The sequence below is a fragment of the Selaginella moellendorffii genome, unplaced genomic scaffold (assembly GCF_000143415.4).
Source record: "Selaginella moellendorffii unplaced genomic scaffold, v1.0 SELMOscaffold_2, whole genome shotgun sequence".
Lineage (NCBI taxonomy): Eukaryota > Viridiplantae > Streptophyta > Lycopodiopsida > Selaginellales > Selaginellaceae > Selaginella > Selaginella moellendorffii.
In genome coordinates, this window is record NW_003314263.1 from 1,890,778 (window position 1) to 1,912,957 (window position 22,180).

The window sequence follows — 22,180 nt, forward strand, 5'->3', positions numbered from 1 at the left end:
AACAAAAGAGTTCTTTTTGCAATTGCAATGGCCTAGTGCTTAAATAATGCAAGAAAGATAGTTTTCAACTATCACCTAAGCCATAGAGTATGGGACGAGTTTGAAATTGGAGTTCAGCATATATTGCAAAAAAACTCAAATTCAAATTGTTTCGCTAGCAAATTCTTGAGAAAAATCTAAAAAAAGAAGGAATGGAGTTTATTTGATATGGAAAACACAATTAACTGCTCTAAAATTCTTTCCTTCTGAATAAGTTCTCATTTGAGTTTTTAGAAGATACATTTTTTAGTAGCATGTCACAACTTTTCTAGGCATATACAAGTAGGAAAATTAAGCATCTGTAACTCTTGTTTTCGACTCCAATTTAAAAAGAGTTAAAGCCAACCTTAATGAAGAATAAATTGGGGAATTATTCACCAAAGTTTTACAAAACTTTGACAAAGGCAGAATCACAATTAAAACATTATGTTGTCTCAAGGCTTTGATCCAAGGTCTTTTAGCTTAGATTACTACTCAGATACGGTTTGAGAGTAGACTTGTCATGAGTTTAACTCTCTTACACATATTGTAAGAGCTTATAAAACTTGAACAAAACTCACAAGTCGAAAATTTAAAAACAATTATCACAAATCGCTCTAATTGTTCAAACAACTATATGACACCTAGGCAAATTAATCAAGACTCATTTTTTACACATAGAAAGCTTACTTAAATAAGCTTAAGAATTTGTCATACAAGTTTAAGTAGAGACTTGTATTGACCATTACCACTCATTGACAAAGAGGCTAAAGAAAAATTTATTTTGAAAAGCAAGTTTTGTCTAGATCTGAAGCAAAATCTTCCATAAATTAGCTATTATATGTTTGGAAAACTATCTAATATAATTCCACAAGAAAATTGATCTAGAATAAGCTATCATACACTAGATAGTTTGACCCTTATATTGATTCCACAGGGCAATTTCACGAAATGGTTTCCATGCTCTATTCAAATTAGTCCCTAATATTGATTTAGTTTGCATAAAACTTGCTAAAAGCAATAGGCCACTCTTTTTAATTCCATAATTGTAAAGGCAAAGTTGGTTATAAGCTAGAGGGTAAGACCCATTGTGAAGTAAACAAACTACTCTAGAATTGGCTATCACACACCAGAGACCTTGCACTAAATTAATTTTAACTATACTAACCATAGGCAGAAAGGGAAGGTCCTCCTGGGCACTTATATGGAGAGATTAAGGATTGACAACCCTTTATAGTCTTAATAGAAGTTGAATGAGGGAATTGAGATAGACAAAATAAGAATGTTTACCAACGATCTATCACACTTATCAAAAGATACATTTTGCTTATAAATTTAAATGGAAGTTAGTTAATCCTCACTTTATATGACTAAGCAAAAGTATAAGAAAGATAAAACTAAACTATCTTATATGTCTAACTAACCCAATGAATGATAAATTTAACGAAATTACTTAAACAACTTGACGAATTACCAAGCAAAATACTTGATAATATTCTATTCAAGGTATATAGAAGTTTGACTCCTGGTACCTTTACTATTATCAAAGGTGTAATAATACATCTAGATTACTTTGTAGGTACATAGTGTGAGTGATATTTATATATATGGAGTTACATATACAAAAAGAAAATAGTACCAAGATTCTTCCTAAACAGAGAGATAGTTTGCCTATTCAAGTTAGACACAAATCCTGAGTATTATAACTTGCAAAGGATTTATAAAATTCCGCCTACTAGACAATTGCTAAAATTTTATACAATCTTAGACAAAGAAGCTATTGTAGGAACTTTAATAGTTCACAATAAAACTTGGATACCCATAGGCAGAAATACACTTGCTAATAATTAGGTTAATAGACATTAGATCAATCCTGAATCTGGATTGATAAGCAAGCAGCCAATTGACGAACCGATACAGCCGGTAAAAGACGAGGAAACAACGAAATACCATATACAAATCTTGAGCTACCTCAAGACAATCACCAAGAAAGTAGATGGAATCGTGGGCAAGCAGAATTATCAACACCACATAATCCAAGAACTCAAGAGTGCAATCCTTGCTTCCACATCCACTGATGCAGAGCACATCAACTATCAGGACTAGCACATTGCAATGTTCGATCAGGAAAATCATATCATATATCAAGAATTCGATAATCTACGCTAAAGCATTGAGCTTGTCACTATAAAGATCAGGCTTAGCAACCTGGAGTAGGATTTGGAAAATCTAATTACCTAAGGATAGGTAATAGCTTTGTCATGGGGGAGTGATGAAGAGGTAAATGTTTTATCTTGTGTATTATCCTAGGCAGAGCAAAAGAAGAAAGTTTAGGTGAAATGGAATTATGCTTAAGCTTATGCATCTAAAAAAGAAAGATCTGATCTAGGCAACATTTGTCATAAACAAGTGTGAAACAGTTATAAATGATTATAAAATTATGTAATATATAAATAACACTTAGACATGCTAGAAACAACCCCCACTCACTATGATATGCATTTGCATTAAATTAACTTCTTTTCTTTTACCTATGATTGTTTCTGCAAAAATAGAGTTGAGAGAGTGATATTTTCTTATCCTTATTCATGCCTTTGGGGTTAAAGCTAAGTTCTATTTCATTCTTTTATCATTCTTCTTCTCTTCTCTACATTTTTATCTTTGTTTGTTTGTCATTATTTTGCAGATAGGGGCAAGAATGTGAGTATAGGCAAAAAAAGCATTACTCAAACACTATATAGAGGAAGTTCTTGCTAAGCTTAACATAAAATATGCTAAAATAATTGCAACACCACTTCCAATAGACTTGCACTTACAAAAACACAAAATCATTTATTTAAGGAGGAGAAGTAGGATGTGAGGAATATCCCACATAAACAAGCAATTAAATATTTAATTTATCTTGCAATATGCACAAGGAAAAACTCAATCTTTACTATTAAAGAAGTGCCCAAGTTCTTAGAAAGGTACATCTAATTACAGGTTGAGGACAAACCCTTTATATTACCTCCTAGAATGAAACTTAACCATTTTAGACAAAATACAATATTATCAACTTTATCTTTAAGGATTGGTTTGGGGAAGAAGGTGGTGAAGAAAGTTTTATAGAACTCCTTTGCAACTGTAAGAGGTGGAATAAGAAGCTTTATGGTATAAAATAATATCTATATTTTTACCTTTGTTTACACCATAGAATACCTCATTTGGATTTCTATTAAATAAATCTACAAAAGAAAAAAAACTTAAAACAATGTTCTTAATTGAATTAGACTATACCTTCATGAATTATAGCATTTATATATCTTGTGCTCTAAGCCTTCACCATAGTGTTAAGAGAGATATTGGAATGCCTTCCAAATGGATTAAGTGCTAGAGCAACATAGCACCTCATCTTTGTATATCTACCACCTTTTGATGCCCTAAGCATGCTCTATTGAAGTGTCTTCACAATCTGAGGCCGAGCAAGCACATACCTACACTAACAATAGTCGAGAAAGAAGCCTCTTCCCCAGGCAAGCACCCTCTTAAATGACACATAAAAACCACCATGGGTATAAGCATAGCATTGTAACTTGGAGAAGGCCTCCCACTCAATCTAATAGGCATCATTAGCCTTGCTAGGATCCCCATCAAGAAAATGTAGTGATTGTGAGATTCTAGCCTAGTAATAAAAGATGTGGATGGCTAGACCTTAGAAATGAGAGAGGGTGAATTTGGCAGTGGTGACACAATTATTGGCACTAGAGAAGTGGCATAAACTTGAGCTATATATGGTAATGTAGAGTGTTGGCCAAGACATAGCAATATAGCATATTGGAGATGGGTTTGCTAGAGTGTATAAAATCATTGCAGCAATTAGCACATCAAGGGGTGGCCCTTTTCCATCCTTACCTATGGGATTCAGCCATAGCCATGACTAAACATCACCATCCCCCCAAATCCTAAAGAGCTTTCTTGTTTAGTCTAGTTGTGCTTCAACTGAGAAGTGAAGTGGCCCAGTAAAAGAAATTAGATGTTTGCTCTTGGAGAGTAAGAGAAAAAATAAACAATCAAGTAAGAGATCTGTGCCATAATACAACCTAGTGGTATATCCTAAAGGAATAACTCAACTATTCCACACCCAATTAGGCAGTATGGCCAATCTTGTGTCTACTCATCATGGTCCCTCAAAGGGGACCATGGTGGCATATGAAGGATGAGGCAGTTCCTGGGTAGGGCGAGCACGTTCCCGCCCAGAATGGGCAAGCCGGGCATTAGCCCGGCGAGCACGTTCTGGAGGGAATGAGTGAGCCCGTGCCCGGGAACAGCTTTAACGGGCTGTGGCAAGACTGTTAACGGACATGTGGAAGAATGTTATTCGAGGATGAGAGGGTTTTCTAGAATTGGCAGCTGGTACCCTAGTTCTCCAAAACCTGGCAGCTGACAGCTAGGTTTTGGAGAACCTAGCAATTGTCAGCCACGTTCTCACAGAGAACCTGACTCAATCCGATGGCTGCCAACGGTTGGATCAAGTTAATGGGCAAGCCACAGCCTGTTAAGGCCTAGTAATTGAAGCCTGGTAGTCATAAGTGTTCGGTAGTGATAACCTCCATCACAGTGCAAACCAAATCTGTGTCCCAAAATGTGGGAGCAAGGCGGTAATGACATTAGATGGCTGATGAAGAGGAGCCATTGGCAGCCCAAATGGTTCCTCTAGAATGTACCTCATACCCTCTATTACAAACTAGATCATATGGAATGTAAGATATATAGGACGTGGCTAATGGAGTGGAGAAGGTTTTTTATTTTCTTTCTCTGACTTCCTTTCTATCCTTTCTTTATTTCTGCTCATTCTCCTTCTTGCATTCCCTTTAATTCATGAGAAGGAATGATTAATATTACAATTCATTCCTTACATTTGGTTGCCCATGGGCTGAAAGTGACAAATCTACTGTGTCCATTGCCTCTTATTCTAAGTGATTTCCTTTATGATGGGTTTCATTGCGATCTAAGATCCATCCTCACTCGTGTGGTAGGTTTCTTTGCATGCAATTGAGTTTTTTTTTTTTGGCAGTGTGGTATAGCAAAGATTCAAAGATGAGCACCATGCTATGGGTAATTAAGAAATCACGAGATCGATGGAAAAAGGAGGGCGAATTAAGCATCATTATTGTTCATAACTCAAAAGAATTGCCACAGCACGCCATGGCTAGGGAATCAGTCAGTGAGTTGAAGGGGATGCTTCAATTGTTCATGCAGCAATATCTTGAGAATCATAAGCAATTAATGAGCTAGCAAGATCTTCAAGCCTTCAAGAAACATTAGCTTCACAATTAGTACAAGATAGTGGGGGTACTAGAGGAGGTGCTCACACAATGTAATATTGTTTCCCTCTTAACAACTTTAGTGGTGGATGTAGCTTAGGCAAAACCAGCCTCTATTTGGGAAGTAATGGTGGTAGCACTCAACACAAATTAATGATTTCATGAGATTGAAGGGCATTTTTTATGACTAGAGCATATCGTTGGACAGATCTAGCCTTCATGAGAGATCTTACCATTTAATTACATTGGAAACAACTTTAGAAACCGTGGAAAGAGATGACACCTCAGGAGAAGGTGAAATGAACAAAAGACCTTAAATTGGGGAAGTGTTTCGATTGTAGCAAGCATTGGAGCAAAGGCCACTATCTTTTTTGTTAAAATAAGGTGGCAATCTAAGGATGGGTTGCAATGCTATGTTTCAAAGAGGATGAAAAAGGCATGTTGCATAAAGTGGATTTGGATGACATTGATGATATAGAGGAGGTGTTTGTATGGGAAGGTGGCCAAGACAGCAATTGAGCAAGTGGCAAAGCATGAGATATCATTCCTAGACCTGCATTCCTCAAAAAAACTAGACAACAATGCTTGTTTGAAGGGCTAGATCAATGGTTAGGTTACTTTTGGCTTGTCGGACCCTAGCACATCACACACTTCCATCAACTAGATAAGTTACGTGCTACTTCCTCTCTCAAGAAATTTCAAGCTTTTCTTGGCTTTGCTAATTACTTGCGAGTTTGTGCAACACTTTGAACAGTGGCTGCCCCCCCCCCCCCCCCCCCCCTTTTTCTTGACATTGATATTGTTCATCGACGTTCAAGGTTCCTTCAATCCATTAAAGGAACAACTATTGTCTGCTCCAATACTTGTCCTCCCAAATTTTTCTAAGGAATTTTGAGACAGATGCTTCAGATGTAGGAGTTGGTGGTGTACTCTTACAAGACTCTCACTTCATCGCTTTCGAGAGCTATCGATTTTCTCTGGCTGAATCTTGCATGGTGTACAAACAGGAGATGACAAGAGTGATTCACGCAATTCATAAATGGCACCACTACCTCTCATTTTGCCATTTTTGCCAACAAGTGGATCACCTCAGCTTGCAGTTCCTGATGGATCAACAGCACCTTAGCAAGGAACAATGTTGTTGGATCGAGGAACTACAGGCTCTTGACTTCACGATTGAATATATACCAGGTACTTCCAATACAATTCCTGATGCTCTTTCATGCATGTTTGCAAAGCCAAAAGGTTCTGCTATTTGCCATATAAATAATAATTTACTCATATACTCATATAATTTGTATGAGTATGAAGATGACCTTGCTGTCTGGACATTGTCCGCAGGACAACATCATTCCAAGTATGTCCTTGATGAGGGCCTTCTCTGGATAAAGGGTTGCATTGTCTTGAGTAGCAGGCATGACCTTCACAAACAGGTGTTCCGTGACTGCCACTCTAGCTTGGTGACTGGACATCCGGGAGGAACATCGACTAGATGCTATCAGACTCCATTTTATTGGAAAGAAATGCATAAATGCTTGGTTTGTCAACAGACTAAGCATGAGATGGTTCCATCTCGCAGTTGGTCCATTTGATAGTATTAACATGGATTTTATTGTCGGCCTTCCTTCTGTCCGAGGTGCCATATTTGTGATCATGAATCGTTTCACCAAGGTCGGCTGGTTTATACCAACGAAATCCACTGCTACAGCCAAGGAGGGTCGTTGAGCAGTTCTGTTCCGAGGTCATTCATTTTCATGGCCTTCCACACGAAACTAGTTTGGACTGAGATCAACTATTTCACACATTGGAAGTGTCTTTGAGCTTTAGGTTTGTATACCATCCACAGCAAACTGTGGAGGGATATCTCCCTGGCTACACTATGGATTTTCCATTGTCCTGGTACAAGTGGCTCGGCAGACAAGTGGATAAGCTCCTTTTCCTGCACCAGACTGTTTCTGAGCACCTGTCCTTGTCAACAGATCTCCATCAGCTTGTCCATCAGTGACTAATTGCAGCTCAGATAGAATGAAACATTTCGCTGATTGCCACAAATCTTCTCAGACTTTTGAGCTTAGGGACTACGTCTATGTTCATTTCCACTTCTGCTCACTCCAAGCTTCATCCCAGGTTCTTTGATCCATTCTTAGTGGTCGAGAAGATCAATAAAGTTGCTTTTCATCTAAAGCTTCTCATGTCAACAAAACTCCATGATGTGTTCCACATTTCCGAATTGAAGCAGCACTTCAGACTTCTTCCACCTTTGGCCACACTCCCTCTTCCTTAGGTGTCTTTCTGTTAGGTTCTAAAACAGACACTTGGATCATCCACGTGGGGCAAACTTTGTTCCCTCCCGAGCTCGAATCTTTGCGCGCACTTTTTTAATGGCAGCCAGTGTTCCCTAGTGATGTTACGGACTCGACAAGGAGTATGGAAAGTTTTTTATTTTCTTTCTCAATGTTTTCCCTTCTCCTTTCCTTTCATATTGGGGAGTGATCGATACTACAATTCACTCCTTACACCCTCCTGCCGTAAGGAGGGGAGGATCAACTCAGCAATCCATTATTTTAGGTTTGTGTGTGGCATGGTGGCCATTGTGATGAGACACGCAGCGTTTTGAGTTAGGTGGGATGATGAGGGGCCAGGGTTAGATAGTATCCAGCACAACTGTGAGTCCTCACATCCGACACCTTCACAGCTACTGGTTCAGACCATGACATACATGGTATTTCAAGGGGAAATGATCGTGGGGTGGCCGGAAGTTGTGGCTGGTTGTTCACCCGCCGTCGCGCAATTCGGCACTGCTGTTTTGATGTGAGGTTGGACGCACTCTGGGGCCAGCGACTGGCTTGAAAGTAGTTCTAATCAAGGTTATCGCTAAGACAGGTATGGGTACCTGAAGATAAAGTATGTCGGAGATCGTGGATGGATGAGAAAGGCTGGTTAAGGAACGTTCGTGCTGAGGTGGTGCCGTCAGGGGTCGGTAAATGGACGCGAGGGAGCGCTTTGCGAACCTCCAGGGTCTGACCGAGGTTGAAAAGGGCGAGCTCTACAGCATCCTGAGTGAGGCCGGGGAAGATGTTTGGCAGCGCGAAGTGCCGGGCTTTCTAAGCGACACAGCGGTCTCTGTATCTCTGAGAAGGAAGTACCTCTCGCGCACTGATAGTGGAGCCGAGGTTGCCACTCTCATCGCTGCTGTTCCTGCCTTCACCTCGGTCCAAGCAGGTGAGCCAACCAAGTCCGAGCTCATAGCCTACTTGGAAGATATCCGGTGCTTGGAGGGCTTGATACCTGTGGCAATTCGCTCTGTCGAAAGCGTAGCAAGGCTACCCCGTGGCTTGGATGGTGGAAGCCCGTTTTACTTTTCGGATAGCATTCTGGGGGTGGCCGTCGCGAGTGCTATCGACCATGGTTTGACCGGCTCAGGAGATATTGTGGCTAACTCTCGCATTCTGGCGTTTTGTAAGGTGTTCCAATATCTCAAAGACTTCTCGGCTTCTGGGGACCGACTGGATTACCAGTTTTCAATGGAGACAGCTGCTTCTTCCGCATCCATGCAGACGCCAAGGCTCGGCAAGAGGAAGCGACCTGACTTCCTGTTTCAATACGTCGACTTTGTGTTCATGTTTGGGGAGAGTAGAGCAGATGACGATGATTTCGTGGTGGCTGTGAACGAGATCTCGTCCAAGCTCAACAAAGTGCCGAGCTGGGCGCTCGGGAACATCAAGATTGTGCTCGCGTTTGCTGTTGGTGGTATGACATGGCAACTTTTTGTCAAAAGCGCTTCAGGTCTTGAGGTGGAGCCACTAAGCCCTGCGTACAACTTGAACCTTATTGACGACCGTGTCAAGCTTGTTCTGCTTTACTTCAAGCTCTACTTCCTGTCCTTAAGCATCTGCAAGGACATGGTACCTAGCGGGTATGTCGTTTCTGTTTCTTTTTATGTCAACCTTTTCATTCTTGGTTTTTCTTTCTCAGAATGCTGCCGCTCTTCAAAAAACACGAGAGGAACTTGTCCACTATCCAGCTTGATGGCAAGGGATGCGTAAAGAGCATCAACAAGTGGGCAGATTACAAAAAAAAGTATGGAACTTCTAAATCACACATCGAAAGGGCATACAATGCCGGTGTTCAGCAGCTCATTTCTGCTGCGGTGATGCCAACAGTTTCTTCAAAGGGGGTGTACATGGTCCGAACCCAGCCATTGGGAATCCCGGCACGGTTTAAGGTTACATCGGAGGACTGCATGACCCTTGCGCAGGACATGCTTAGTGCTCTGGCTGCTCTGCACAAGCTGGAGCTGGTTCATCGAGACGTCAGACTGGACAACATGATCTGGTCTCCTGACAGGGCGTGCTACGTGCTTATTGACTTAGAGCTTGTTTCCAAAGCTGGCACTAAGATGAAGGTATTGCTTACGGACTACACACCGACAACCTTGGTGAATGGGAAGTACACCAAGACTTCTGATCTCCATCAGCTTGGTGAGGTTATCGAGAAGCTCAAGCTCAAGCTGCAGCCGGAGTGCAAAGGATTTGTGCAAGCACTCAAGAGCCATGGCTCCACTGCTGAGAAAATGCTTTCCCATAAGTGGTTGTCAAGCTCAGAGGTAGATATTTCCCCTTCCCCTAAACGTTTCTCCTCCATTCTTTAGAAAAGCAATAATAACTAAAAAAATTATTGCTTCAAAAATCTTTGTAAATTGCTTTGAAGATTTTGTTTACTTTTCTAGGAGGGAGGGAGGAGATGTCTCTTGTCTCCAGACAAGAGACATTTCCAGACTCGAAATTCTAGTCAAACTGAATCATAGAGTTTGAAACATAAGAAGACATTGCTTAGGGCTCTGCTTTCACTATTTTAGGCCCGTTTTTTACCCTTACTAACTAGGTTTAGGACAAAAGAAACATAAATGGTTGTAAATATATATAATATATATGTATGGTCAGAGATAATCCGCTTTACATGCTAGAGGTACGCAGGTGGATTGTTCCCAATGGTTTTCCTTCAGTGCTACAAGGAAGCTTTTGTTTACGAACAACGATGATCCTTTCAAAAATGGTCATACAATGTGCAAAGGTGATCATTTTTATTGGACTAACGTTATTGAAAACCCAGAGCTCTGGTTTCAGCGGTTGGGTTTTTGCTCCTAACATGAGCTTTCATAGGATGGAAGATCAAAGTTTCTTGGTTGGTGCAGATAAAAGGTATGTTTTGGTGCCAAGTTTAAAGATTGCTAACTCAAGGCTAGGATGAGAAGCCTTTCCAAAAGCTTCTTGTGAGGAAAATAACGTTTTTCATTGCCAATGAGACGAGTATCAGTCTCGGAACGTATGATCGTTCCACCGGCTTCAACAGGTTGAAGACTTTGGCTGAATATAAAAATTATTTGCAACTTTTCTATGTAGGCAAGTAGGAGTGGCTTGATTCCACGACAAACGACCCCCATCTTTTCCAGAATCTCCCGAGCTCGGGAGAGATGACTTTCAACAGCCATTGAAGTCTATGCACGGATACGGGGTATAGTAACGGAGTCCACGAAACGCTCTACAACAGGTATATGCCTTTCACTGTCAGTTTCATCATCCATGCGTTTGATGCAGTAGGCGAGTTCTCATGGCAACTTGTAGAAGTCAAAAGGATATTTGACGTGCAACTTCGACTTCTAGGCATGATCACAACTTGAGGCCAGCTACATTTCACTATCCTAGTGAAGAGGTAAGTGGGCTTGACTGAAAAGCTAGAACTATTTTCTAAACTCTACGTACAGGTGATCGAAGGCAGCTTGACTCTTTTCATTTCGCTATGGCGATTCATGAAATTTCATCGTCTCCCCACCTTAATTCTTTGGTTGCCCAGGTCCTGGAAGGTATTAAAAGGCAAGCTGTTCGTTCTGATTGAGTTTCTCGTTTTGTTTGGTAGGAGGAGATTGTGAACGAGTACGGGCACCAGGAATGCATATGATCCACCTTTGCAGAGGACGTTCGACAACCTGAAAAGGTAACTGGCATCCATGTTCCATGTTTCTCTCTGATACCAGTTGCTTCACAGATAAATTCAAGCAAAGGTGGAGTTGAAACAGCACCAAAAGGAGCATATCTACAAGGCAATGGAAGCTCCGTTTGTGAGAATTCACAGTATACGCAAGTCCAGGTTAGTCCTATTCAAGTCTGCTGGCACTTTCCTTCAAAGACACTATTTTAGATCTGCAAGCTCTAGCCAGGAAGATACCGTGGAAAGAAAGTCGACGATTGTACAAATGCAAGCCAAAGGTGCGTCAAGATCTTTACTTTACATTTTTCAATACGGCTGACAGTGTGCTTTTACCGTCGTAGATCAGGCAGCTGCCGAGGCCGAACGAGCAAAAGAAAAAGGCTGCGACGAACTACGGTTGGCGTCAGCTTGCTTTGGACGGAAAGGTAAGATCTATAGAAGAAAAAAAACACTTCTTTTTCAGCATAAGAACGTTTTATCTCGCCAGGAAAGAAGCTCTCGCAAGAAAGAGGCCCTCATTGAGCGCATTATAGCCGACTTGTGAGTGTAATCCACCTACACGGAGTTAAGCAAGCCGAATGAAATCTCGGTTTTGCTAACCTTTGTTTGTTTGCTGTTCAAGGAAGCTTTTGCTCTTTCGAAAGTGGAGCATATTCGCGCGAGATAAAGGAAAGAGAAAAGGCAGGAAGTAAAAACAAAAGCCCGGCTCTCTCTACAACAAATGCGGGCATTGATTCGATCGAAAGAGCTCTCAGGGGGAGGAGAAAACAAACTTCCGCTGGAGCGGAGAATTGAAGGATCCTGGCCCCTGGGCGATGGAGCTTTTGTTGGTTTCGTCGCTCCCGTTGATCGCATTAACAGGCCGGTGACTGTTATGCAATCAGATCATTCAATGTTTGGGCGAAAAATCTCGCAAAACTTTCAAAGACGACGATGCTACCAGAGGGAATTCATTCAAATCCGGAAGGGAAAGAACGCCATAGAACGAATCAATCTCCACTCGTAATGACCGTACGGCCATTGGGGCGATCAAACAAACACTCCCGAGTGAAAGTTCTTCCAAGTTTAAGCTGCGCTTAGCACGCGAATCTATTCAATCCAATCCAATCCACCTACACGCAGGAAGCAAGCAAGCACGTCTACCTAGATAGCCTCCTAGTCTTTTTTTTTTCATTCTTTTTTTCTCGTTCTTCCCTATTCACCTAGAAATCTCGCCACTGCGCTCTCGCGTTGGCTCAACAACAGTGGGGCGGCGGATAAAAACAATAGATTCGAGTGGACCTGGGTGACAAAGAGCGTCGCATTGGGCACCTAATCTCTCTCTCAAATTCCTCTCAATCTCTTCTTCTACCTTTCTTCCATTCCGTAGTGCCCTTCGCTTGCTCTCTCGCAATTAACGCCCCCGGGGACGAATCCAGAGCGCGCGAGCTATGGCAATTGGAACTGGGCTCGCTCGGGTGTGGCGGAATCCGGGCGGCAAGCTGGGATTTTGAGCGCGCCCAATGCGAGACAGGGTCATGAATCGCTGACCCAAGTCGCCGGATTCGCGAAATGTCGAGCAGCGGGAGAGGAATCAAGCCCACAGGGAAGATCCAAGAGCAGAGAAAGATCGCTCAAGAACAGAGGAGGCTGGCCATGAGATGATTGATTGATTGATTGGCGATGAACAGCAGCGCTAAGAGGAACAGCAGCGAGATGAAGGCGAGCGCCGCATCGGCGAGTTCATCCGGGCGATCCAGCAAGAAACTCAACCATCCCCCACAGGTGAGAGAGATCAAAGCTTTAGATCGATCAATCAATCGCAAAGCTGCTCTTGCCAGGTCGAGAGCGCCTCCTGCTACTGCCGCGCGGAAGCCCCCAACGCAATCTCCTCCCACAGCGCCAAGAAATTCGTCCCGGCCACCGCCAGGCACTGCGTCCTCCAGGAAGAAGCGATCAAGCCGCCTCCAGCCGTCCGATCAAGATCTCGAGCCCGATCCAACGGCTCAAATCCACAGCTCATCCCGGGCCTTCCAGACGACCTCGCCATCGCCTGCCTCATTCGCGTCCCGCGATTCCACCATCGCGCGCTGCGAATCGTTTGCAAGCGCTGGCATCGCTTGCTCGCCGGCAATTTCTTCTACACCCAGCGCCGGATCGCGGGGCTGGCGGAGGAGTGGGTCTTCGTGATCAAGCGCGACAACGAGAAAGAGGGCGGCCGGATCTCCTGGCATGCATTCGATCCGCGCTTCCAGCAGTGGCAGCCGCTACCGCCCATCCCCCAGGAGTTCTGCGAGGCGCTGGGATTCGGCTGCGCGGTGCTGGGCGGATGCCATCTCTATCTCTTCGGCGGCAAGGATCCCGCCAAGGGATCGATGCGCCGGGTGGTGTTCTACAGCGCGCGCACGAATCGATGGCACCGCGCGCCCGAGATGCTCAAGCGGCGCCACTTCTTTGGATCCGGCGTGATCGACAATTGCCTCTTCGTGGCGGGGGGAGAATGCGAGGGCGTCCATCGCTCGCTACGCAGCGCCGAAGTGTACGACCCTGCACGGAACCGGTGGTCGTACATCTCGGACATGAGCACGGCCATGGTCCCATTCATCGGGGTGGTGTACGGAGGAAACTGGTTCGTCAAGGGGCTGGGTTCACACCGGCAGGTGATGAGCGAAGTGTACATTCCGGGGCAGAACGTCTGGTCGCCCATTCTCGACGGAATGGTGACCGGATGGCGGAATCCCAGCGTGGCGCTGGGGGGGACGTTGTACGCTCTGGATTGCCCCGACGGGTGCAAGCTCCGGGTGTACGACCCAGGGAGCGACACGTGGAAGAGATCCGTGGATAGCAAATTCCACCTGGGGAATTCCCGGGCGCTGGAGGCGGCGGCGCTGCTACCGTTGGATGGGAAGCTTTGCATCGTGAGGAACAATATGAGTATTACCGTGGTGGACGTGGGCGATGGAAGCTACGTGGGCGATGGTAACGATGGTAGCGGCGGTGGTAGTGGTAACGCTAGAATTTCACAGGTATGGGAGACCATCGCTGGGAAGGGCCACTTTAAAACATTCGTGACGAATTTGCTCTCCAACATTGCGGGAAGAAGCCGACTAAAGAGCCACATTGTCCACTGCCAGGCTCTATCAGCATAGAGGTAGCAAAAAATTCTTATCAAAGTCTTGTTTTTGGGAGAAGATCCATCCAATCCACAGCAAAAAAGAAAGGAAAGAGTGTTCTTATTCACGCGATTCCTCGTCTGTGCCCAAAAGACGAAGATAAACAAACTAGAGAAATAAAAAGCAAAGGAGAGAACGAACCAGTGATGGTGCTCTTGATCTTTTTTCCGATGGAGCTGGACGAAGGGTGATTTCTTCGCTTGTTCCTCTACGCGACTCGATCGATTCAGTGAATCGCTGGAGCTAAAATTCTATCGCAAAAGCATACGCACCCGTGAGATTGAGCGACATGTTGAGGACGATGCCAAATGTGACCGCGAATCCGGCGAGGTATGGCCACTGCATCTTGGCGAGCGCCAGCGCGCTGCCCCACACTGATCGCTTCCAGATCTCGTCGCCCCTCATCGCTCTCGCCCAAAAACCCTCTCGCCCTAATCCACAAAAGGTATTTCTAACACCAAAGGAATATACTCAATAGCCGAAGAACCCTAAACTCCAACTTAACCGTACTTAAACATGTTTACTTAATGTTAAGCGACATATTTAGTTAAGACAAAACATGCTTATTGAGCTCAAGGGTCTTTGTATTGTCAAAATTCGTAGCACAAGAAAGAAAAGAAACAATCGATCTGATCCATCCACGCCTCGAAAAACCCGAGAGCGCGATCGATCGATCGAACCAATCACGCCGTGAGCACGACGGCGCCGCCGCACTTCTTGATCTTCTTCTCGGCGTGCTTGGAGATGAACTTGGTCTTGACAACGATGGGGAAGTCGCCCGAGACGCGACCCTTGCCCAGCACCTTGAAGAAGCCGTGCTCGCTCACGTCGATCAGCGGCGCCTCCTTGCCCCCCTTCTTCACCTGGGCCTTGACGTCCTCGGGCACCAGCGACCACAGCTTCTCCACATTCACCGTCGGGCGGTAGTACTTGTTCCTGTTGAGATGGAAGTAGCGCATTCCTACCTTGCCGAAGTAGCCCGGATGATACTTGTCGAAGAGGATCCGGTGATGGTGGAGGCCTCCCGCGTTACCGCGCCCTCCCGGATGCTTGCGGTGCTTGCCGATGCGCCCATGCCCGTGACTGACATGGCCCCTCTTCTTCCTGCTCTTCTTGAATCTCGTCGTCATCGCCGCCTCCCTTCTTCCTGCGGCTCAAGAACCCTAGAAAGCAAATCTCAAAAACCCTAAGACCTAGCCGTCCGATCTAAATCAAGGGCCCCAAATCGTAGCCGTCGAATCATCAAGAGCCCAAAATCATAGCCGTCGGATTAAATCAATAAACCCTAAAAGCTTAGCCCTAAAAAGTAATGCGGATCCCCTTGCCCTTTAACACGTTAAAACATAATCCCAACGCTTATCCATCCTTTGTCTACATTTTTCTTGCTTGGATCACTCGTAGCTCAGTCTCGTTGGCTGAGGAGCCACAGCCAATCTTCGCGGCACACCGATCTCGCAAGCATTCACTTTGGCCGCAAACCGGAGCGAGCACAGAGATTCGTGCAGCGACTTGGCCTCGGGGGCGATGTTGACGAACATCAGCGTCTTCGAATCTCCACCTAAGCAAGGCTGCAAGATAAAAAAAAGGGGAAGAAAATCTCGCTCAGTACATATAAGATCCTCGCTAAGCAACTCAAAGTCCAAAGCCATATCATATCCTCTCTTTGTTTACCTGGAGAAGATACGTGAGCTTGGAGTTTCTGTAGGGAACGTGTTGTTCTTTGTTGGCAATCGCGGCAATCACGTCACCGAGGCTGGCCAAGCTTTTGTTTATGGCCTGCGGGACAAGAAAACTCGATGGAGTCAACACATATATTCTTTGCGAGCACGAGCCTTGATTGTACCTGCGTCTCTTTGAGACGATCTCCAGTTGATCCACTACGGGAGAGACGTTCGCTCCCCGCCAAATCAATGAGATTCAACACCCCATTGACTTCTTGCTCGGTGCTCTGTTAAAAAAGGAAGAGAATTATGCATAGCCTTGAAGTCGCCACTAGACTTTTTTTGTTACCTCGTTGGACCCGGTGATGCGTAGTGTAAAAACGCAATGACTCCTCGACGACTGTTCGTTCAGTGCCGTTTTACCCACAGATCTACAAAGAAAAAAGAACAAACAAAGAATCAAAGAGTTGAAAACAGTGGTGTTTTGCATACGCGAACCAAAACAAAGTATTACCTGCTTACTGTAGCCCGATGCAAGAGTGACGATACTTCTTTCCAATTGGTGACATCAACCACAGTGAGATCTGTGACATATGTGTTGCCAGTTTGATCGTGCTTCACCTGGTACTGCTGCTGACATTTCATCGGAGTCCCACCTTCTGTAGCGCTAGCACGACCAGAACCCAGCAGATCTCGTATTTGCTCGTTGTAAATTTCCAGCATAGACGCCTGCGTGCATTTGTCAAAACCACAAAGAAAGAAAATATCAGATATACCTGCATCCTGAATGTCCAGCCTCTAGTGATCAGCTCTTGACTAGATCTGAATATCTGCTCCAGAGACCGCGGAATCACCCCCCTCAGTTCATCTACTTCGGGATTGCCAAGCATTGTGTGTGTTTTTCCTGAGCCAGTCTGACCGTACGCAAATATACACACCTGCGAAGTGTTTCATATGAGTGGCAGTAGAAAAGATACGCTTTTCTTAATGACCTTGTATCCATCCAGAGCACTTTGCACAAGTTGAGATATTTCTGTAAACACGCTCTCTTGGCCAGTTTCAGGACCAAACACTTTGTCGAAAGAAAAGAAGTGCCTTTGACCTGCTTTGGAAAGGAGGGTTCAATAGCTTTCGCAAGAGAACGCAAACTTACCTTGCATGGGAACGAGTTCCACTCCACGGCCAAGCAAGTCTGTTGTGTTCGGATACTGCACCACGGAAATGCCTGCTTCTGGATCACCTTCTTCTTGAAAGATTGGACGCACTCGACAAAACACCCGAATGTTTCCTTTCATTTCCTGGAAGTGACTCTTTGGTTAGATTACGATAGATGACGTTCTCGGTATACCTGAATAGTGTTGTGGAGCTTGCGACGAATTTCTTCACCTTCGCGAATTCGGATATCAGCTTCAGCCAGACGATTCGTCAGATCTTCTATTAGCTCTCTGTTCTCCGCAACTTCAGTCCTTTCTTGAAGATATGAGCGCTCGGTTATCTGCGTTGATAAAGAAAAGAACTGGATAGAACAATCCATGGCATTGGGCATTTCGTACCAGCAGTTTGTGGTTTGCAACGTCTAATTGCTGGCGCAAACCTTTTACTTGCTCGGTTTGAGAAGTATAGCATTCCTTTAAATAAAATTCACGTATAATGATTTGAATAAAACGGAAGTTCAAAAACGTTACCTCCAATGCGATTGCCTTACTGCTTAAAAACTCAAGCTCTGCAGCCGACTTACCAGTACATTCCTTGTACGTATTGTTTTCTTCCATCAGAGACTGAACATGAGCTGCATGCTGGTCACGCTCGTCAGTAATGCGTTGAACTTCTGCCCGTAGCCTTTCCGCCTCGTCTATCAAAGCTTTTTTCTGTTTTAACTCTTCCTGCAGAGTCGCCTGCAATTGACGGGGAAGGTGAGGCCAAGAAAGAAACAGCTAGAAACGAATTCTACCTTAAGCATATCTATTTGTTCTTGGAGTGCCGCGGTGTGGCCACGTAAACTGCCCAAAGTTTCCATTAAGGTAGTCTTTTCCTTTTGAAGTTTCCCGCAAGCTTCTGCCGAGACTGATGCATCACTTTGCAATTTGCTGTTATATTGTTGCAAGCTAGTATTATACTCCTGCAAGCGTTTGTTGAGATCTTGAAGCGACAGCACCTGACATATGGACAAGATTGGTATATTTGTGGTTTAAAAAGAAAAATATTACCTGATTCGACAAGCTCGTGGCTTCACTCCGTGATCTTTCAAGCTCCTCAACAAGTCCAGCCATTTCTTTACCCGTTGCTTTTAGTTGTTCCATATCTTTTTCTCTAGCACACAATAAAGACTACACAAACCAGATAAAATCAGCTCATGCTTAAACAAACGTCTGGTCACAAACCTCCTTTTCCGACATGACTGACATCAATCTATCTTCCAGTGATGTACATAGATTCTTGAGCTCAGAAAGACCTTGCTCCAGCTCATCCTGCTTTTGCCTTCGAAAAGCCTCTGCAATTGGAAGAGAAAAAGTCAGACACAGGCAACACCGGATACATCGTACCAGTTACTTCTCGATCGCGTCTTTCTCCGTCAAGCGCGCTCTCAAGGTTTTCCTTTTCAAAACTTAGCTTCTCCTCCTGGTCTTGGAACTGCCTGATACAAACTCGAAGCTTCTTTATGTAGTCACTCATCTGCTCGTTCTTACCCTGTCACACACAACAATCCCCGTCGCACAAAATCACTAGAAAAGAAGAAAGTACCTTGAAATCAAACTTTGTCTTTCCAGCCATCTTCATGGCTAACAACGCGTCGACATCAGCCCTGGACAAACTGCAAGCCTCTGATAGAGAACCCTCCAACGCCACGCTTTGGTGTGTCTGGAGCGGATGAGAGGGGCTTGCATCCAACAGCGTGGTGAGCACAGGACGCGAGCACCTCGTCTCTGGGGCTTGAGGCGTCTGCTGCCTGACTCCAAACACATCCTTACACACGGTCTTCCTCCTCTTCTCAAACGGCGAGTTAAGGCAGTTCTCCTTTTGCTGCAAACAGCGCGATCGTCTCATCTCAGCACCATATTTCCAGAGATCTCTACAACCGCCTAGCTCATCTAGGAACTTACATGGTGTGGATCTTTCTGTGCGCTGTTTGGCGCACTCCCGGGCGTGTATCCAGGAATTTTGCTCGATCTCATGGCGCCGGAGCCGCGATCCGCTGGAAATCACCGAGAATCGTGAGCGCCTTGCCGCTCACAGACGGCGCGCTGGGCTAGATCGCGATAACCTAAACCCGCATTGCTCAATCCAAAATCCCTCTAGCTCGCTAGGGCTTCTACGAACAAAGGCATGGTTTGAAGCCAACGGTCATATTGCGTAGCGACCGTTGATTTTGTCCTGGAGATTTGAGTACACAGTCGCGTGTTCGATCCATAGCACGTCACAGGCGGAATTAGGGCAGATTTTAGGGTATTTATTTTGTCCCGGGCGGCGCAAGTTTAGGGCTCTTGTGGCAGTGTGTGTGTACTAGAGCTGTGCTTGCTCCCTTTGCAGCTCTTGAATGGTACTACTGCTAGATTCCTTGTGGGGAGCGTGGGCAGTTGTTTCGTAGGCGCTGCCAATCACGAATCTCAACAATCACGCTCTCTAGATCTAGAATTTTGCTTCTTCTCGCCGCTCGTTAGGCAGAACATTGGGGCTTTTTCTCTCGTCGCCCGCGATGTGTTGTACAGTGGCAAAATTCTCCCGCATCGCTCCGGGTAGCCTGTAGATAATCTGGATAAGCAGGCTCTTTCGAAAACGGTGCTAGATTTCTCAGGAATTTGGAATTCAAGGGTGCTGTGATGATGAATTTGCCAGTTTTTAGCCAGTTCTGCTTCTGAAATCTTCGTGATCGAGAACTGGTACTCTTAGTCTGAGCTCTTTCTTGCCATTGCTCGTTTCAAGAGGCGTTACCCTAGCGATCTCTTTCGCTGGGGGTGTCGATTCGAGCATAGATCGATTGTTTAAGTCCAGCTTTAAACCATTGCCAGAGATCCCATTTCAATCGGCCTGGCAATGACCTGTCTACTGGAACATGTTAAGAACCCTAAAACTACGGACGAATATTCGTTTTTAAAATTTAAATTTTGCGCGCGAACTAATCCTCTCGCGATCTTACGCGGTCGTGATCAGTAGAATACATTGAATTCATGAATTGAGAGGAAAGAATGGCGGCAAATCCTGCGCAAAACCTACAAATCCCCTGTGCTCTAGCCCTCGCCCTCTTCCTCCTCGAACTCGCCCTCCTCGTCCGCGCTCGCGTCCTGGTACTGCTGGTACTCGGACACCAGATCGTTCATGTTGCTCTCCGCCTCCGTGAACTCCATCTCGTCCATCCCCTCGCCGGTGTACCAGTGAAGAAACGCCTTCCTCCGAAACATGGCCGTGAACTGCTCGCTCACCCGCTTGAACATCTCCTGGATGGACGTGGAGTTGCCCACAAACGTCGCGGACATCTTCAATCCCTTGGGCGGGATGTCGCACACGCTCGACTTGACGTTGTTTGGGATCCACTCGATGAAGTAGGACGAGTTCTTGTTCTGGACGTTGAGCATCTGCTCGTCCACCTCCTTGGTGCTCATCCGGCCCCGGAACATCGCCGAGGCGGTGAGGTAGCGGCCGTGGCGAGGATCCGCGGCGCACATCATGTTCTTGGCGTCCCACATCTGCTGCGTCAGCTCCGGCACCGTGAGCGCGCGGTACTGCTGCGAGCCGCGCGACGTGAGCGGCGCGAAGCCGATCATGAAGAAGTGGAGGCGCGGGAAGGGAATGAGGTTGACGGCCAGCTTGCGGAGGTCGGCGTTGAGCTGGCCCGGGAAGCGCAGGCAGCACGTCACGCCGCTCATGGTCGCCGAGATCAAATGGTTGAGATCGCCAACTGCAAAAACACGAAGTTATCAGTGTTGTTCTCACAGAATTCCGATCGCCCAAGTTCCAATTTCTGGTTTTCTTACGTTTCCAGGTGTTTCAAGAGCAGGGAAGCAAGAATGAAAAGCGCCCAAGTCCCAAAATCTGATTTTTATGCATGGTTTCGTTCTCAAGTTCCCCGAAAGAGAGAGTGGATCGATCGCTCACAGGTTGGGGTAGTGAGCTTGAGCGTGCGGAAGCATATGTCGTACAGGGCCTCGTTGTCAAGCACCATGGATTCGTCCGAGTTCTCCACAAGCTGATGAACCGAGAGAGTTGCGTTGTATGGCTCCACCACCGTGTCGCTCACCTTGGGCGACGGGAAGACCGAGAAGGTGAGCATCATCCGGTCCGGGTACTCTTCCCTGATCTTGGAGATGAGCAGCGTCCCCATGCCGGATCCCGTCCCGCCACCCATGGAGTGGCAGACCTGGAAACCTGTTCATCCAAATCCACACAAGCCAGTGTCAGTGAACAAAGTTTCGGGCGATCGTGTTCTTTCGTATCTTTGAGAATCGATCGATATACCTTGGAGGCAGTCGCAGCTCTCGGCCTCCTTTCGCACGACATCCAGCACCGAGTCGATGAGCTCGGCCCCCTCGGTATAGTGGCCTTTCGCCCAGTTGTTCCCGGCTCCGGTTTGGCCAAACACGAAGTTGTCCGGGCGGAAGATCTGGCCGTAGGGGCCGGATCTCACGCTGTCCATGGTGCCGGGCTCCAGATCCATGAGCACCGCGCGGGGGACGTAGCGGCCGCCGCTGGCCTCGTTGAAGTAGACGTTGATGCGCTCGAGCTGGAGATCCGAGTCGCCGTGGTAAGTTCCCGTGGGATCGATGCCGTGCTCGTCACACACCACCTCCCAGAACTTGGCACCGATCTGGTTGCCGCATTGGCCGCCTTGGATGTGAAGGATCTCCCTCATCGCTGATAGGATTCCTCCTCAATTACTGGGAATCGGGTCGATCGATCGATCGATTGATCGATGGATCGCTTCTTCCTCGTGAGAAGATTGATGAGAAAAAAGAGATTTTTTTTCGAGAGAAGTTTGCGGCCACACTTTTGCTCTTTTCAGTTTGGTTGTTTCGTGTGAAGTTGAAGGAAACTGTCGGCCACCAGAACCGCCGAAACCGCCGGA

General features: G+C 45.7%; 3 protein-coding genes, 1 long non-coding RNA gene and 1 other non-coding gene across 6 annotated transcripts; 2 read left to right on the forward strand and 3 right to left on the reverse strand.

Moving 5' to 3' along the window:
• The first annotated feature begins 12,034 nt into the window (after positions 1-12,034).
• On the forward strand, positions 12,035-14,526 carry LOC9660962 (F-box/kelch-repeat protein At1g55270). The gene is made up of 2 exons (XM_002962447.2): positions 12,035-13,073; positions 13,130-14,526. The coding sequence occupies exons 1-2, from the start codon at positions 12,972-12,974 to the stop codon at positions 14,435-14,437; spliced, it is 1,410 nt and encodes a 469-aa protein (XP_002962493.1). The 5' UTR covers positions 12,035-12,971; the 3' UTR covers positions 14,438-14,526.
• On the reverse strand, positions 14,358-14,905 carry LOC112342347. The gene is made up of 3 exons (XR_002990936.1): positions 14,734-14,905; positions 14,603-14,669; positions 14,358-14,541 (listed from the first exon to the last, which is right to left on the reverse strand). It is a non-coding gene; the product is annotated as an uncharacterized LOC112342347 (long non-coding RNA).
• Positions 14,906-15,027: 122 nt separating this feature from the next.
• LOC9660963 (60S ribosomal protein L27a-3) lies at positions 15,028-15,651 on the reverse strand. Its single transcript, XM_002962872.2, has one exon. The coding sequence runs from the start codon at positions 15,589-15,591 to the stop codon at positions 15,145-15,147; it is 447 nt and encodes a 148-aa protein (XP_002962918.1). The 5' UTR covers positions 15,592-15,651; the 3' UTR covers positions 15,028-15,144.
• Positions 15,652-15,763: 112 nt separating this feature from the next.
• LOC9662185 (tubulin beta-1/beta-2 chain) lies at positions 15,764-21,967 on the reverse strand. 2 transcript variants are annotated; one of them, XM_002962874.2, is made up of 4 exons: positions 21,574-21,967; positions 21,214-21,483; positions 20,360-21,016; positions 15,764-16,005 (listed from the first exon to the last, which is right to left on the reverse strand). In XM_002962874.2, exons 1-4 carry the CDS (start codon positions 21,965-21,967, stop codon positions 15,833-15,835), a joined length of 1,494 nt encoding a protein of 497 aa, XP_002962920.2. In that variant the 3' UTR covers positions 15,764-15,832. The 2 variants fall into 2 exon arrangements, with proteins under 2 accessions (XP_002962920.2, XP_024519765.1); XM_024663997.1 differs by lacking the exon at positions 15,764-16,005 and adding an exon at positions 18,983-19,110.
• Positions 19,607-19,751, forward strand: LOC112342593. Its single transcript, XR_002991018.1, has one exon. It is a non-coding gene; the product is annotated as a small nucleolar RNA snoR135 (small nucleolar RNA).
• Positions 21,968-22,180: the final 213 nt, after the last annotated feature.

What these genes read in the sequence shown, in the direction of transcription:
- LOC9660962 (XM_002962447.2), top strand. Translation starts at nt 12,972, where the DNA reads ATGAACAGCAGCGCTAAGAGGAACAGCAGCGAGATGAAGGCGAGCGCC. An exon ending in AACTCAACCATCCCCCACAG is followed by an intron (nt 13,074 to 13,129) that starts GTGAGAGAGATC and finishes TGCTCTTGCCAG; the next exon opens with GTCGAGAGCGCCTCCTGCTA.
- LOC9662185 (XM_002962874.2), bottom strand. Translation starts at nt 21,967, where the DNA reads ATGAGGGAGATCCTTCACATCCAAGGCGGCCAATGCGGCAACCAGATC. An exon ending in GAGCTGCGACTGCCTCCAAG is followed by an intron (nt 21,484 to 21,573) that starts GTATATCGATCG and finishes TTGGATGAACAG; the next exon opens with GTTTCCAGGTCTGCCACTCC. An exon ending in CAAGCTCACTACCCCAACCT is followed by an intron (nt 21,017 to 21,213) that starts GTGAGCGATCGA and finishes GTGTTTTTGCAG; the next exon opens with TTGGCGATCTCAACCATTTG.
- LOC9660963 (XM_002962872.2), bottom strand. Translation starts at nt 15,591, where the DNA reads ATGACGACGAGATTCAAGAAGAGCAGGAAGAAGAGGGGCCATGTCAGT.